The sequence below is a fragment of the Eleutherodactylus coqui genome, chromosome 12 (assembly GCF_035609145.1).
Source record: "Eleutherodactylus coqui strain aEleCoq1 chromosome 12, aEleCoq1.hap1, whole genome shotgun sequence".
NCBI classification, from domain to species: Eukaryota; Metazoa; Chordata; class Amphibia; order Anura; family Eleutherodactylidae; genus Eleutherodactylus; species Eleutherodactylus coqui.
The window spans coordinates 115,195,151-115,212,909 of NC_089848.1; the positions used below are offsets into that span (position 1 = coordinate 115,195,151).

At 43.0% G+C, this 17,759-nt stretch overlaps 1 protein-coding gene across 1 annotated transcript; it reads right to left on the reverse strand.

Annotated features, from left to right (window-relative positions):
• Positions 1–235: 235 nt before the first annotated feature.
• On the reverse strand, positions 236–16,761 carry LOC136586620 (uncharacterized). The gene is made up of 7 exons (XM_066584764.1): positions 16,591–16,761; positions 15,066–15,194; positions 14,913–14,984; positions 13,470–13,514; positions 9,492–9,602; positions 5,895–6,041; positions 236–567 (listed from the first exon to the last, which is right to left on the reverse strand). Exons 1-7 carry the CDS (start codon positions 16,699–16,701, stop codon positions 553–555), a joined length of 630 nt encoding a protein of 209 aa, XP_066440861.1. The 5' UTR covers positions 16,702–16,761; the 3' UTR covers positions 236–552.
• Between the last annotated feature and the right edge of the window lie 998 nt (positions 16,762–17,759).

A 17,759-nucleotide genomic window follows, 5' to 3' on the forward strand; every position in this document is an offset into this window, starting at 1 on the left:
ACACCCATTCATCTGAATGAATTGTATTTCTGACCAAAAAATCGTCTCTGTGCAAGTAGCCTTAGATGGATAGAAAGTGCCATGGATGATCTTATGAATGTGGAGGCCTCCAGGTACCATCAGACTTCTGAACTGGGGAGGTTAGCTGACAGAGAAATTATCATATTGGATATGTTGGATTTTTTAGTTGTGTATCCAGAAAGTAATAAAACAAAATCAGAAGTTTCATCAACAATTCACCGTGTAATTATTTTATTCATTACATGTGTTGCTTCCTGTATCTATAAATAATGTGAACTTTATATTCTTCTCTGCCCTCAGAGCTAACATCCTGTTCATGGCACCAGCAGAAGATCTGTCAGTACTGCTCCTACGAGAATATAGATACATTCTTTACTAGCTACTAAACATTATTACTATGAGAATATAGAAGCTAAATACTCTAACTACAAAAGTCATGCAGTTTTCTTGAGGAGTTCTCAACCATCTGTCTCCAAAGTCCAACTCAAGATCAAGAGCCAATGGGAAGATGGATTGTTCATGGGATCATCTTTATGTTATCATAGCCTGTAAGGTTAATACATGAGCAACAAGTTAGGAAATGGACTTACAACTTCTTTCGCAGTAGATGGTAACACCAACAGTGCAGTACCTAGTCCTGAGTCTTGTTTACTAGATTTGCTAACTTACCGTATTTTTCGCTCTATAAGATGCACCTAGGCTTTAGAGGAAAACAGGAAAAAAAATATTTTGAACTCAGTGAGGTATTACAGGAGAAATAAAGAGCAGTAGTATCACCTCGGAATGAAGTATGTCCTACTAAGTCAACCTGCCATTCAGGATTCAGGGACAGCTGAGTGTATATGTAAGCGTGATCTTATTACTTGTCACCCGACTTTCCAGGAGCCCTGAATGCCATATCTGACTAGTTATAGCAATGCATGTGCTATACATGCTTGCATAACTCTGCAGTTGGCATTTAGAATCTTGGAAGAGCTTAGTGACAATGTAATGATGATTCCATTACTTGTCACCCAACGTTTTAGTAACCCTGTATGACATGTCTCATTATGGTGAAGTATGGGATATACATTTGTGCACAACTAGGCACCAATGTATACACCATACTGGAAGCTCTTTCTCCCCCTCCCTCTGCTATGTAGCCAGCAGATGTGGGAGCCATCTATATACCTACAGCTGCTTGATGAGGGGGGAGCAGTATCCTGCTGTGCCTGCTATATATGCAGTCTTAGCCAGCAGCTCTGTTAGAAGGATTTGCTGCCGCGCTGGTCTGATTTAGGCAAGTTCGCTTTATAGGATGTACTGACTCCACTGCCAAACACACACTTTGGGAGGGAAAAAAAGTGTGTCTTGTAGAGCGAACAATACGGTAGATTATTTTATTTTCAATGTCACTTGTGATGAAGCAAATAGTCTCTCTGGCATAAGATTTCCCTCTGTGCTTGCCATCACTACATCTTCAATTAACTACAATCCTGACTTTATATACAAAAATCTAGCTACTACACTATTACCTCGCATGTACAAAAATATTACTATAATACTACCCCTCTATGTACAAGAATGTAACTACTATAATACTGCCTCCTATGTACAAGAATATAACTACTATAATACTGCCTCCTATGTACAAGAATATAACTACTATAATACTGCCCCCTATGTACAAGAATATAACTACTATAATACTGCCACCTATGTACAAGAATATAACTACTATAATACTGCTCCCTATGTACAAGAATATAACTACTATAATACTGCTCCCTATGTATGAGAATATAACTACTATAATACTGCTCCCTATGTACAAGAATATAACTACTATAATACTGCCTCCTATATACAAGAATATAACTACTATAATACTGCCCCCTATGTACAAGAATATAACTACTATAATACTGCCCCCTATGTACTAGAATATAATTACTATAATACTGCCTCTATGTACAAGAATATAACTACTATAATACTACCCCTATGTACAAGAATATAACCACTATAATACTGCCTCCTATGTACAAGAATATAACTACTATAATACTGCCCCCTATGTACAAGAATATAACTACTATAATACTGCCTCCTATGTACAAGAATATAACTACTATAATACTGCCCTCATGTACAAGAATAGAACTACTATAATACTGTCCCCTATGTACAAGAATATAACTACTATAATACTGCCTCCTATGTACAAGAATATAACTACTATAATACTGCCTCCTATGTACAAGAATATAACTACTATAATACTGCCTCCTATGTACAAGAATATAACTACTATAATACTGCCCCCTATGTACAAGAATATAACTACTATAATACTGCCCTCTATGTACAAGAATATAACTACTATAATACTGTCCCCTATATACAAGAATATAACTACTATAATACTGCCCCCTATGTACAAGAATATAACTACTATAATACTGCTTCCTATGTACAAGAATATAACTACTATAATACTGCCACCTATGTACAAGAATAGAACTACTATAATACTGCTCCCTATGTACAAGAATATAACTACTATAATACTGCTCCCTATGTACGAGAATATAACTACTATAATACTGCTCCCTATGTACAAGAATATAACTACTATAATACTGCCTCCTATATACAAGAATATAACTACTATAATACTGCCTCCTATGTACAAGAATATAACTACTATAATACTGCCCCCTATGTACTAGAATATAATTACTATAATACTGCCTCTATGTACAAGAATATAACTACTATAATACTACCCCTATGTACAAGAATATAACCACTATAATACTGCCTCCTATGTACAAGAATATAACTACTATAATACTGCCCCCTATGTACAAGAATATAACTACTATAATACTGCCTCCTATGTACAAGAATATAACTACTATAATACTGCTCTCATGTACAAGAATAGAACTACTATAATACTGTCCCCTATGTACAAGAATATAACTACTATAATACTGCCTCCTATGTACAAGAATATAACTACTATAATACTGCCTCCTATGTACAAGAATAGAACTACTATAATACTGTCCCCTATGTACAAGAATATAACTACTATAATACTGCCCCCTATGTACAAGAATATAACTACTATAATACTGCCTCCTATATACAAGAATATAACTACTATAATACTGGCCCCTATGTACAATAATATAACTACTATAATACTGGCCCCTATGTACAATAATGTAACTACTATAATATGGCCTCCTATGTACAAGAATATAACTACTATAATACTGCCTCCTATGTACAAGAATATAACTACTATAATACTGCCTCCTATGTACAAGAATATAACTACTATAATACTGCCCATATGTACAAGAATATAACTACTATAATACTGCCCCTTATGTACAAGAATATAACTACTATAATACTGCCCCCTATGTACAAGAATATAACTACTATAATACTGCCTCCTATATACAAGAATATAACTACTATAATACTGCCCCCTATGTACAAGAATATAACTACTATAATACTGCCTCCTATGTACAAGAATATAACTACCATAATACTGCCCCCTATGTACAAGAATATAACTACTATAATACTGTCCCTATGTACAAGAATATAACTACTATAATACTGCCCCCTATGTACAAGAATATAACTACTATAATACCGCCCCCTATGTACAAGAATATAATTACTATAATACTGCTCTCTATGTACAAGAATATAACTACTATAATACTGCCCCTATGTACAAGAATATAACTACTATAATACTGCTCCCTATGTACAAGAATATAACTACTATAATACTGCCCCCTATGTACAAGAATAGAACTACTATAATACTGCCCCCTATGTACAAGAATATAACTACTATAATACTGCCCTCTATGTACAAGAATATAACTACTATTATACTGCTCCCTATGTACAAGAATATAACTACTATAGTACTGCTCCCTATGTACAAGAATATAACTACTATAGTACTGCTCCCTATGTACAAGAATATAACTACTATAATACTGCCTCCTATGTACAAGAATATAACTACTATAATACTGCCCCCTATGTACAAGAATATAACTACTATAATACTGCCTCGTATGTACAAGAATATAACTACTATAATACTGCTCCCTATGTACAAGAATATAACTACTATAATACTGCCCCCTATGTACAAGAATATAACTACTATAATACTGCCCCCTATGTACAAGAATAGAACTACTATAATACCATCCACTATGTACAATAATATAGCTATATACTGGAAGGGTATGTTCACATGGTGGAATCTAACGTGGATTTTTCTGTGTGGCTTCTAAAACAACGGCATAGATCCGCAGCTGTTCCACATATTTCTGCCATGTATTTTGCCACAAATCCACATGTGGACTCTGCTACCCTGTCAGTAAGTAAAATCTGGGTGTCCAACACAATTTTGTGTGTATCCACGTACACATGGATTTTACTCACTGAATGTGGTTTCACACGGACAAGAAAATTGCGCAATTTTCGCCTGCTGCAATAGTAAAAAGGCAGAATATGCAACCAATGATTCACAATGGTTTCATTCCCATCTGCGATGTGTTCACTGATGCGATGTTGAGAGGATAACAAATCGTGGCTTGCTCTGTCTTTCTGCGATGTGCTATTTTTTTTTATCTCCGATGTATTCCTATAGAGGCTTCTTTTTATCGCATCGCTACGCTACAAACTTCCGTTGCGATGCGTTTTTAACATTACAAAGACCCATTGACTTTTGCAATAAAAGATCCAAGATTTTATTGCAGGCGGCAGCAATGTGATGCAAAATTATTCTCCAAAAAAAAACATTGCGAATGCTCACAAATCGCAGGAAATAAAGATGCAATTTTGCCGCTATTTTCTTGTGGCAAAATCGCGATCGCTGCGTGAAATTAGCCTGACAGGGATAAATCTGCATGTGAATCCGCAACAGAAAAATGCATCTTGGGCTACCTACACACTGGCGAAACTTGGCTTGATATCGCACTCACCAGTGTGCGTTCTCACGCCGATATGAGCCGTTTTTCTGGCAAAAACCCCTGCCATCACTTCTGTAAAATAGCGATCCTTCGGAGTGGCTTTTCAGCTGCATTAGAGAATCGTCAAGTGTTTCCCATTGCTTTCAATGGTAAACCTCGCATCGCATCCGCAGTGCGAGGTGTCTTACAGTTCCATTAAAAACAATGGGCGATGCGTTCCAAGGAACACAAAAAGATAGGGGTTAATATTTGCGTGGGATTTGTGAGTCTCGCAAATGTACAAATCTTGCGCAAGTTTCTCGGCCGTGTGAAACCAGCCTTAGCCTTGGATTTAGTCTGCAGTTTTAGGGTGCATTCACACGACCGTATATCGGCTGGGTTTTCACGCCGGCCGATATACGGCGTCTCTCTCTGCAGGGGGAGGAGGATGGAAGAGCCGGGAGCAGTGCTCTGAGCTCCCGCCCCCTCTCTGCCTCCTCCCCACCTCCCTGCACGACGACGTGCCGGCGACGTGCCGCCGGCGTGACGAATTCATCCGCCGGCCGAAGAAAGAAGATCCGGCCGCGACGCAGAGAAGAAACGGAGCGGATGGGAGGTGAGTTTATTCTCATTTATTGTTATTTTCAGCGCTCATGTCCGCGGGGCAGGAGGGACCCGCTGCAGATTCTACATGTAGAATCCGTAGCGGGCCCGATTTTCCTCGTGGACATGAGGCCTAAGAGTCAGATCTGCGGAGAAAAATCTGCGTTGTAATCCACTGTGTGAACACACCTTACTGAATACTTTCCCTGACATTTAGAATTTTCTTCTTTACATTTGGTGTCTTCTAGAATCTGTATTTTATACTTCGCACATGTGGATTATTACCTGCATGTTACTAATGTCCTTGTGCGCCCCCTTGCTGTCAGGCGGGGCCATGCCAAGTGTGCTGAACATCCCAGAGCGAAGTTTATCTTTCTTTCCTTTGTGATGTTTGCATCTCTTGTTGTTCTGTTGGATCTCTGAATCCTCTTCCTGCATTAGAGACCAAAAAAATGTTTGTGATGTTACTTTAATAGCTCAGTTTTGCCCTACATAAAGGAGGTCCTCGTCTCTGAAACCATGCAGTAAGGGAGTGTAATGAAGCAGGTGATGTGCAGACACCCGGAAGAGATGTAGCCTCTACTGGTCTAGGTAGTCACATTACCATTCATGATTGCCAGGTATTCTTTGCACAATAGAGCTGCAGAGTCTTATCATAGTACAGATTGTGAGAGCTTTCTGCTGGGATCTCTTGCACTACATGGTTTCCAGCGGCACAAGCCCCACAGTTGGGGTTAATTGGGCTGGCTGGGTGTGGATTGCTCCAGCCAGCCAATTCCTCAGGTCTGCTGCTCGTATATACCAACTCCTCTGCTAAAGGGCTGCTGGCCTTTTTCCTGTTTCTTCAATATAAACTGTCATGTTCCTGCGTGTCTGTGCATGTGGCCGGACATGAGGTGTGAGTGGGCATGTTCAGTGTACTTAGCTTTGAACAGTGTCATGTTCCTGCATGTCTGTGCATGCGACCGGACATGAGGTATGATCGTGAGTGTTCAGTGTGTTTAGGTGTGAACAGTGCCCTGTTCCTGCGTGTCTGTGCATGTGGCCGGACATAAGATATGAGCGGGCATGTTCATTCTGTTTAGCTGTGACCAGTGTTATGTTCCTGCATGTCTGTGCATGTGGCCGGACATGAGGTGTGAGCGGGCATGTTCAGTGTGTTCAGGTGTGAAGGGTGTCATGTTCCTGCGTGTCTGTGCATGTGGCCGGACATGAGGTGTGATCGGGCATGTTCAGTGTGTTTAGGTGTGAACAGTATCATGTTCCTGCGTGTCTGTGCAAGTGGCCGGACATGAGGTGTGAGCGGGCATGTTCAGTGTGTTTAGGTGTGAACAGTGTCATGTTCCTGCGTGTCTGTGCATGTGGCGAGACATAAGGTGTGAGCGAGCATGTTCAGTGTGTTTAGCTGTGAATAGTGTCATGTTCCTGCCTGTCTGTGCATGTGGCGAGACATGAGGTGTGAGCGAGCATGTTCAGTGTGTTTAGCTGTGACCAGTGTTATGTTCCTGCGTGTCTGTGTGCATGTGGCTGGACATGAGGTGTGAGCGGGCATGTTCAGTGTGTTTAGCTGTGACCAGTGTTATGTTCCTGCGTGTCTGTGCATGTGGCCGGACATGAGGTGTGAGCGAGCATGTTCAGTGTGTTCAGGTGTGAAGGGTGTCATGTTCCTGCGTGTCTGTGCATGTGGCCGGACATGAGCTGTGAGCGGGCATGTTCAGTGTGTTCAGGTGTGAACAGTGTCATGTTCCTGCATGTCTGTGCATGTGGCTGGACATGAGGTGTGAGCGGGCATGTTCAGTGTGTTCAGGTGTGAAGGGTGTCATGTTCCTGCGTGTCTGTGCATGTGGCCGGACATGAGGTGTGATCGGGCATGTTCAGTGTGTTTAGGTGTGAACAGTATCATGTTCCTGCGTGTCTGTGCAAGTGGCCGGACATGAGGTGTGAACGGGCATGTTCAGTGTACTTAGCTTTGAACAGTGTCATGTTCCTGCGTGTCTGTGCATGCGACCGGACATGAGGTATGATTGCGAGTGTTCAGTGTGTTTAGGTGTGACCAGTGCCCTGTTCCTGCGTGTCTGTGCATGTGGCCGGGCATAAGATATGAGCGGGCATGTTCATTCTGTTTAGCTGTGACCAGTGCCCTGTTCCTGCATGTCTGTGCATGTGGCTGGACATGAGGTGTGAGCGAGCATGTTCAGTGTGTTTAGCTGTGAATAGTGTCATGTTCCTGCATGTCTGTGCATGTGGCCGGACATGAGGTGTGAGCGGGCATGTTCATTCTGTTTAGCTGTGACCAGTGTCATGTTCCTGCGTGTCTGTGCATGTGGCGAGACATAAGGTGTGAGCGAGCATGTTCAGTGTGTTTAGCTGTGAATAGTGTCATGTTCCTGCCTGTCTGTGCATGTGGCGAGACATGAGGTGTGAGCGAGCATGTTCAGTGTGTTTAGCTGTGACCAGTGTTATGTTCCTGCGTGTCTGTGTGCATGTGGCTGGACATGAGGTGTGAGCGGGCATGTTCAGTGTGTTTAGCTGTGACCAGTGTTATGTTCCTGCGTGTCTGTGCATGTGGCCGGACATGAGGTGTGAGCGAGCATGTTCAGTGTGTTCAGGTGTGAAGGGTGTCATGTTCCTGCGTGTCTGTGCATGTGGCCGGACATGAGCTGTGAGCGGGCATGTTCAGTGTGTTCAGGTGTGAACAGTGTCATGTTCCTGCATGTCTGTGCATGTGGCCGGACATGAGGTGTGAGCAGGCATGTTCAGTGTGTTCAGGTGTGAAGGGTGTCATGTTCCTGCGTGTCTGTGCATGTGGCCGGACATGAGCTGTGAGCGGGCATGTTCAGTGTGTTCAGGTGTGAACAGTGTCATGTTCCTGCATGTCTGTGCATGTGGCCGGACATGAGGTGTGAGCGGGCATGTTCAGTGTGTTCAGGTGTGAAGGGTGTCATGTTCCTGGGTGTCTGTACATGTGGCTGGACATGAGGTGTGAGCAACATGCTTCTGATTGCAGAATCAGGGGCTTTTATCCTGTGCTGTATTTTTACTGTGGTCCTTAATGGGTCAATGGGATGCATATACACCGATGCAACAATAATGGTTTCTCTGAACTAATGCCATTACATTTGTGTATATACAGGTACATCCAAGTCTGCTTTGTTGAACCGTCCTCTGCTTTGCCATTTAATTACCTTAAGGCCAAAGCTAATAATATGCGAGAGAAAATAAGAATGCAGCATGAGATACGCCGTTATGCGCAGTACAATTTCGTTGCCATACACGGCGATAGGCCGGGTCACCGGCCGCTCCACAGTGATAAAACACTGCATGACCCATGAAGCATTTAACGCTTATGGCCGTGTCAGCCCAGCCTTAATCTATGTGGGTATCATAGAATCAACTAGGTGCAAAACAGCTGCTGGCTGCTCACCCAAGGGCACTATACAGTTAATGCTCGTGTAATAGGTAATAGTGCTAATTGCCAGCCTGTAACTGCAGTTGGCAATCATTGGGAAAACCTGCGAGTTTGCACCAGCCTCTAGCGCATGTGTAGTAGAGGCCTAATAGCAGAGTAAGCTGCTTTGTCTTGTATTTTACAATTGTAACAAACCCTCAGCTGTGAGAGGTACTGGGTCAGAAGACATTTTTAGCATCTAGAATGTTCCTATTCACTGACAACAAGCATAGATCTTGTAAATGATGAGGAATGCATCCACAAAGTATATTACGAAGTTGAAGAACATTTCATCAGACTGTACAAGGATTAAGCCCCATTTGGTGCCCAGTCTACTGATTTGTAAGTCCAAATATCAGCATGGAGCATGCCCTGAAATAGGTGACTATCCCTTTAAGAGGGTTATTGATATATTGCCAATAGCGACCAGTTACCTGAATGTGGTAGAGTTTATCTCTATGGTTCTTGTTTCTTCTTCTCTTTGATTTACTCTTTCCCTTTAGAAGTTTATGCTGCTTCCTTAGTTTTCCATGTTCTTCTGTATCCTGTGGGGAAAAAACAAGTCAACTATCTGTAGAAATACTGAGTACAAGAATGATAACTTGCACAACCAAACAATGATTATATTATACGGTCCCCCAGCAGCACAGATTATTTCAGGAGAGGAGTTTGCTGATCATGTGATGATAGTGGAGCGGTTGAGATAATGACAGTAGGGTACAGATGAGAAATGCATAGGAGATCACAAACTAAAAAGTTCCCAGCAGCACAGAGCATGTCAGGATTATTGCACTCATAATAAACTGTTGATCTATTGAGGGCCTGTCACATTTGGGAGATGTTTCTTCCAATTCTGCAATTTATAAAATATTTGTAACATGCAGTACCTTTTTTCACCACTATCTCGAAAGCTTTTTCCATAGGCATCAGTAGAACAGCGCCACCAGCTACAATTGGGCTGAAATGTCATCCCATCACTACACCGATCCTCGTGAGCCACATTATACATCTATATTTGTTTATTTTCCCTGTGTCTGGTTCCTTTAAACCCTGAACAACAGATAGAATCCCTCGATTCTGTTTACACAGGATTCCAGAAACATGACGCGCTTGCTGGATGCACTGAAGGCGATGACGAAAATAAAATGTATTCAATATTATTAAGAACACAAACAAATCTGGGGATGTTTTAATGTTTTATTTCTTCACATTAGTTTAAGATACTCTTGCCTCGCCTTTTTCTTGATTTGTTTACAAAAAAAATGGTTAAATCCAGATGTGGTCCTTCAGGAACCAGCTGCTTGTCATCTACTCACTTCATTTTTTTGCTTAATCCCATTAAAAAAGGAATGAAGAATTTCCATGTGGGCGTCTTATTGCTCAAGAGGCAGAGACACTGCTATTAGGATAGTCTCCTGTCCGCTCTTGCGGTCTACGGCCGCTGCGGCTCCGGTTATTCTTTGTGTGGGCATTGGATACATCCTATGAAGGTGTCTATGAACCTATGTAGCCTGTGGATGCAGCGCAGGGGGGTCAGACAACAGATTCTGGTGCAGGAAGTATCTGCTGACCAAGTGAGAGACGTCTAAGACACAGCTAGATGTCAGGGCTTGGGTAGTAGATGGAAGCTCAAGAGCCGGGTGCAGGGGCAGTTGGAGGCACAAGAGGCCTTAGTGATACCTTAGTGGTACAAGTTTAAAAAGAGCATCTTATAGGTGCCAAGATTTGTCCCTTTAATTACATAAATTGGGGTATAGCTATAGGGGGGCATATGCAATTCCAGGCGCCAGCTTACCGCATGGATATACTCCCCGCTGGGTGCCCAGCACGACCTGATGCAAGAACACCATCAATAGCACTAGAAACAAACCTCCGTGGATTCCAGCATATTTCAATATCATGAATGAATAGCTAAGCACTATACGTAATTGGCTGAGCGCTCAGCCAATCAGCACAGCCCTTTCAGGAGGCGGGGATTTTTAAATCCTCGCCTACTGAAAGTGCTGGATAGCAGTGTCAGGTAGCCAGCCAGAGGACGTGTGTGAGCGGCGGAGAGGTGAGTACTTATTTTTAAACATTTTTAACCACTTATTGATGATTTTTCAGGGAAGGGCTTATATTTCAAGCCCTTTCCTGAAAATCATACTGCAGGGTTTGCCAAAAAACACTGCTTTCAATTGGATCGGCAGCAGCGCTGATCCCATTGAAAGCAATGGGACAGCTTGCTGCACTTCTGCCACAGCTATTACAGCTGTGGCAGAAGTCCGCGATATTTTCCATATCTTTTCAATGGGGCTGCCGCTGGCTCCATTGAAAAGACTGGTGATATCCTGGCGTCATCCCGTTTTTTTTCTCGCACTGCGAGGCGAGAGTTTTCACTTGCTCTCACAGCGCAATGGAGAAAAAAACCCCAGTGGGTGTTCGCCCTGACACTGATTGAGCTAGATCTGTGAACAGCTAAACATTTATAACCAATAGTTATTCAGGAGAGTCACGTCACCAGATTAAGGGCTCCCTCATAGGGCCGTATTTGCATGCATTTTTGCGCACTTTAAATTTGCGCATGCTAACACAGAGAATAGAACCCATTGCTTTGAATGGGCTCGTTCTCATAAGCCCGTTTTGACGCGCATTTTGTGTGTGCGCAAAAACATAGAACCTGCATTATTTTCCTGCGTTTTGCGCAGCAATGGCCCCGTAGAAGTCTATGGGAGGTGCGCAAATACGCAAGGTGAATGGTGGAACACTGCACAAAACGCAGGAAAACAAGACAGCTCATCCTCATTAGGCTTTAATAACCAATCAATTTCACCGAAAGGGAGTGTCACGCGCACGTTCTGAACTGGCTCTGAGCACGTAAATATTACAGTAATATGCGCTGATACATCGCAACAGGCTGATTACATGACACTTCAAACATTGCTCATGCGAAAATACGCTGCGCAAATATATAAGTTCTTGCACTGCACGGTACTCACGAGAGATTTGCGCTCGTTCAAATGGAGCCTTAGAACGGCCGCAAAATCTGCACGCCAAATGTACAGCAAGTAGAACCCATTGATTTTAACGGGTTCCTTCATATGAGGGTTTTTGCGTCGGGAAAAAAACGCAACATACTCTATTTTGGTGCGCAATTGCACACCGAAGGTCTCCATCTGCCCAAAATCGTGCAGTCAACCCGCTTACTGAGTAGGCTGTCCCGCCTACTCAAACATGGCACTGCTGGAATCAGCGGTCCCGGCAGTACAAGAAGTACAGTGACGATACGGGCGTTATAGTCCGTGATCGTGTGCCCTGCGTAACGCATATACGTCTCACTACAGTGAGCGCATAAGCGCTTACGCCGGTGTGTGGCCACCCTTAAAGTTCACTTATTCTATTAACCCCTTAGGGTATCCTTGTACCCTTAAATGTTCACTCACTATTTCCTTTTCTTTATTCCATTGAGCAATTTCTTCTCGTTCTTATAAATTCCTCTAAGGGCTCAGTCACACGGGCACATCGGGGCGCCAATGCGCCCATGTTACTGCACGAAGAAGAGGCGGTCAGTGGAGCCGATCATGTGTTCTTTCATTTGGCGGTGCGTAGAGTCGTCCGCACCTGCAGTGCGGCCGCCTTATCCTGCAGTAACACGGGCGCATCGGTACCCGTGCGACTGAGCCCTTAAAGGTAATGCGTCATTGTGTTATTGGCTGTAATTTTGTAGTCCCATTGCTTCTTTTTGTATTTATAGAATGGGCATTCTGTAAACAAAGCGCTAGAAATGAGAACTTAGCTTCAAACACGCAAGTGTAAATTTTGAAAAAGTTTTTAATTCATGATATTTAAACAGAACACTGTTTTGATGCTGGAATTCACGGAAGTATAGAGTTGCAGAGGTAGCAGTTGCATTTGAATCCTTGCACCTGAGAAGTCCAAAGACATATTTGCTACTTAACCCTTTCCAATCCAGTGTCGGACCTCGTCCGACATTGAGATTTCCCCGCATAGCTCCCATGTCCAGCTAGGTCCGACACATGTTTCTGCAGAAGAGAGCTCCAACGTCGGAGCTCTCTTCTGCATAGAGTAACATATGTGTACAGAACAGCCTCCAACATCTATCTATCATTAGAGATCATACAAATGATCTTCCTGATGTGAAACACTCATAACTCATGTTTAATTTTCAAAAAATTGTTAATAAAATCATCATTACAGTTCATTTTTATGTGTTTCTGTTGAGTATTTCCAAGGAATTCACAACGTGGTTTCCCATTCAAAAATAAATAAGAGCTGGGGAGTGTGATACAATTATTAGAAATGATGCATGGTAGGTGGAGGCCCTAATATCAATTTTGAATTGGGCCCAGGAGGTTACGCCTCTACTGAGGTTCTTGTTCTATGAAGTTTACACGCTTTCAGTTTTTACTTACCCTTTGATGTCGTAACACCGTGGTTGCAAACTCTTTGTTTGACTCCTAAAACATCAAGATAAATATTAAAGCACATTAATAGCTAATCAGAGCTGCAGAAGTCTTCATACTCTCTCTACACAAGCTGGGCGCTTTTCTTAAATCTCCCAGTTTTGCCCCAGCCTTCTTTAGTAAGTAGTTACAGAAGTCATTTTCATCAGCTATGGCACCATTATTTCTTCATAAAGTCACCTAGGCTTCTTAGACATGCATAGACCCTGCTCTATTTCCCCCCTCTTCTCCATTTTTGTGGCTACTCCTCTTACAGTGAATTCAGTGCACATCACTAATGGAGTGAATCAGATGACCTAGCTTTAGAATTTCCTGCCATAATAATAAGTGTCAAATCATCACTATATTCCTTAATTGGTATTCTAGGATTATGATGTTTTTCCCTATTCACAGGATAGGAACTAATTATCTGATTGGTGGGGATCTGACTACTGGAACCCCATGATCACTAGAACAGGTATCCCATAGGTCGCCAAATGAAGGGAGTGCCGGACGCGCATGTGCACTGCTACTTCATTCATTTTAATTGGACTGCTGGAGAGAAGAGTTCAAGCAATCCAGTCCATTTTACAAACCGGAGCACGATCCAAACCAAACAGGAGGTTGGGCATGACGGCAATATAATGCAGAATGGCACATCAGAAAAAATAAAGATATATGGGACCCTTACAAAACACATCAATAACATTCATTGCTGAGCAGTGGTAATAAATGTGTCAACCCTAGAGATGAGCGAGCATGCTCGGTTAAGGCAGTTACTCGAGCGAGCATCGCTCTTCTCGAGTAACTGCTTACTGGTCCGAGCAGATTCGGGGGAGCCGGCGGGGGTAAGCGGGTGGGGGAGAGAGATCTCTCTCACTTTCCCCCCCGCCGCCCTCCCGATATACGGTCGTCTGAATGCAGCCTAAAACTGACAGGAAGGAGGGGGGGGGGGGGGATGGAGACGTTTTAATTAGAGATGAGCGAACGTACTCGTAATGAGTACTTACGCACCCGAGTACCGCCATTTTCGAGTACTTCAGTACTCGGGCGTAAAGATTCGGGGGGCGCCGGGGGGCGGGGAGAGGCGCGGCGGTGCGGGGGGGGAGCAGCGGGGAACAGGGGGGAGCCCTCTCTCTCTCCCTCTCCCCCCCACTCCCCACTGCTACCCCCCGTGCCGCCACGGCGCCCCCCGAATCTTTACGCGCGAGTACTGCTGTACTCGAAAATGGCGGTACTCGGGTGCGTAAGTACTCGTAACGAGTACGTTCGCTCATCTCTAGTTTTAATCCATTTTTTATGCTCCAAAAACAAGACACTTGTGTCAAAAGTGATTGGCTGCGGCACTCAGGGCACGCTGAAAAAATTGTAGTTTCACAGCAGGAGAGTTCTGGATTGAGGATGTTTACCTACCAAGGCAGACAAAGGCGAGTAACATCCAACACACATCTTGCGTTTCCTTTGAAGTTGCGATTGGTCGGTACTCTGCAACAAACAATGGGAGGATTAGAAAATGGTTGCTCTATATACAGTGATTTTTTTTTTACCTATACGGTTTATACTGACCCGTTTCTCTAGTGTCTTGCCAGGTCGGGCCACAGCCGAGAACCCACCAGGTAATTGCTTCCTGGGGGATTTGTTTTTCTTTTTGTTCTCTCCCGTTGATCGGAACTCTCTGACATTCACAAAGTCTCTCTGAAAAAGACAAACTCTCATAATCTACACTTCTATCAGTTGTAAAACTTCGCTCTCCTCATCCTTATACTAGGGGACAACAATCTAATCTCCATATATCACTGCGCAGGCTAGAAATAAAGGCTCAGGAATGTACGTGACGTTGGTGGCAACAGCAAAACCGCGCTGCTGTGGGTCACGTGACCGGTGTAGGAATCAAAGAATCGGGGCAAAATGGAAAATCAGGATACATGAAGGAATTGGTGGCAGTGGGGAGTAAGTTACATTTGGCTATAGTGTTTCTTAATGAAAAAAACACATGGGAGTGAATTATCACAGCTGTATAAGGGGAGAAAAACATGTCCATCATCCCTATATTGGGGGATCACAATCTAATCTACCTATATCGGACACCGTATATCATTTTCATCCCAGTACCAGAAGATCGGACAATATAAAGTGGTTGTCCAGCTGTAAACTAATTGGCCTATCCTTAGCAAAGCCCATGAATAGTAGATTAGTGGATGTCTGCTGCCTGCTGATCAGCTGTTTGCCAGGCCATTGCACTCATGCATGGACCTGTATTTTGCAGGAAGCAGACACTTCCGTTCTCACTGCAGTGGTGAGGCTCGGTATTACGTACTCATTTCAATGGGAATTTGGCCTGTAATATCAAGCCTGGCCACTACAGTCAGAACAGAGCTGTCCGCTTCTTGCAGAAATCAGCTCAGTGCAATAGCACACCAGTCCAGAGAACAGCTTATTGGCAGGGCAGCAGACCCTAATTACTTAGTAATGATGATGTATTCTAAAAAAAGGCCATCAATCAGCGTGTCCTCCAAGCAATGATATGAAGCTGCACATTGGCATTCATCCCTCTGTAACTTTGGCTTTCTTCACTTGTTTGTCAATCTCTTTATCCCTTTTTGTTGTTCTTTAGGATTTCTCTGTCCTTCTCCCTGTTGCCCTGTTTCTTGCTTGCTTTCTATTTTGGGTGCTCTGTCCTTCTCTATTCCTGTATCTTCATGTTGCTCTCTCCCCATGACTCTTAATGTCCTTCAGTTGCTCTCTGTCTGTTGCTTTGATCCTCGCTTTCCCTGTGTCTTAATTTTGCTCTCTATCTCCATGTTACTCTGTCTTTGAGTTGCTCTTTTTTACTCTGCGCCTTTCTCTCACTATTTCGGTTGCTCTCTGATTCTTTGTCTCTTAATGTTACTCTCTCTTGGTTGCTCTCTACTTTATCTGTTCTTCTTCGTGTTGCTCTCTAGGTCTTTCAGTTGCTCCTCATATCTCAGTTGCTCTGCCTCTCTCTACTCTTGGGTCTTCACATTTCTCTGCCTCTCTCTTTGCCTCTCTTTGTGTAGTCTCTCTCTCTCTGTCCGTCACATTGCCCACCTTCCCCTCTATGATCACTTACCTGGATTGCCCCACTTTTTGCTTCTATGCCAGACTCAACCTGGTCCTGGTCAGATGCTGCCACCAGCAAGATGCCAAGAGCAATGCACCCCAAAATCAGCAGCACCCTCATAGCTGCTGGACCCTCTACACTACATTAACAAGGAAAAAATAAACTCCAAATTCTTCAGTCCCAGGCGGCCCTCCCCCTCTTCCTGTGAATGGAGCTGCAGGGCACGAAATGTCTCTCGCCCTCCCCCCTTTGTATTAAGCTACTTATCTGGTCAAACATCTTTGGAGAATGCAGGGTGTCAACCCCCAACAGCAGCAGGGCACAAGCCAGACATATGAGAACATACCCCACTGCCATAGGGTCCACATATGGGATCAAACTAGTAGGAAATCTATAGTAGACACAGTAGCGCACAATAGGATTAGATACACGCTCAGCAGACTGTATCACACATGATAGGCTTAGATACATCAACAGTAATTGGTGGACACAGCCTGTACTGCGGCTGATCAATGTCATTTGTTTCTTCTTGCAGATAGTATTGCCACTATAATAAGTTGTGTGCTCTGGAGAGGAAAGAGTTAAATCATTCTAAGGGCTTCTTCACATCTGCATTCAGACTCCTTTCGCTTTCGAGAAACGGAATTAAAACTGAAATGTTAACATTTGAACTCAATTGGCTTTGAGAAAAATTAAAAGCTTTCTGCTCGCTTTCACTCCGCTAGGTTGCCCTTTTTTTTACGGAATAAGTAGAGCTGCAAATTGCGCTATTTGTTCCGTTAAAAGAAAACAGAAACCGAATGGAATGAAACTGAAAGTTTAATTTTTTTGCAACTCATTGAAATCAAATGTTTATTTCAGTTTTAATTCTGTCTCTTTAAAAACGGAACAGAAAGACGGAAAGCCCTAACGAAACTCTAACGCAGATGTGAAGGAGCCCTAAGGCTGCGTTCACACTTGCCGTGTTTTGCTGTGTTTTTTGGACTGCGGCAAAAAAAAACAAAAAAAACTTTTCAAAAACTATGTTTTTTTCAAAAACGCATGCATTGTTAAAAACAGCAGGCTTTTTGTTTTTGATACCGCATTTAAAAAAAAAAAAAAGGATGCATTTTATTTTTAAAACGCTGGAAAAACAACCACCAAGTGTGAACGCAGCCCCACTAGCCCAATAAAAAACT

Coding starts and splice junctions, on each gene's coding strand:
- LOC136586620 (XM_066584764.1), bottom strand. CDS start 16,701: ATGAGGGTGCTGCTGATTTTGGGGTGCATTGCTCTTGGCATCTTGCTG. Junction 15,195..16,590: donor CAAAAAGTGGGGCAATCCAG/GTAAGTGATCAT, acceptor TGTCTTTTTCAG/AGAGACTTTGTGAATGTCAG. Junction 14,985..15,065: donor GCAAGACACTAGAGAAACGG/GTCAGTATAAAC, acceptor TGTTTGTTGCAG/AGTACCGACCAATCGCAACT.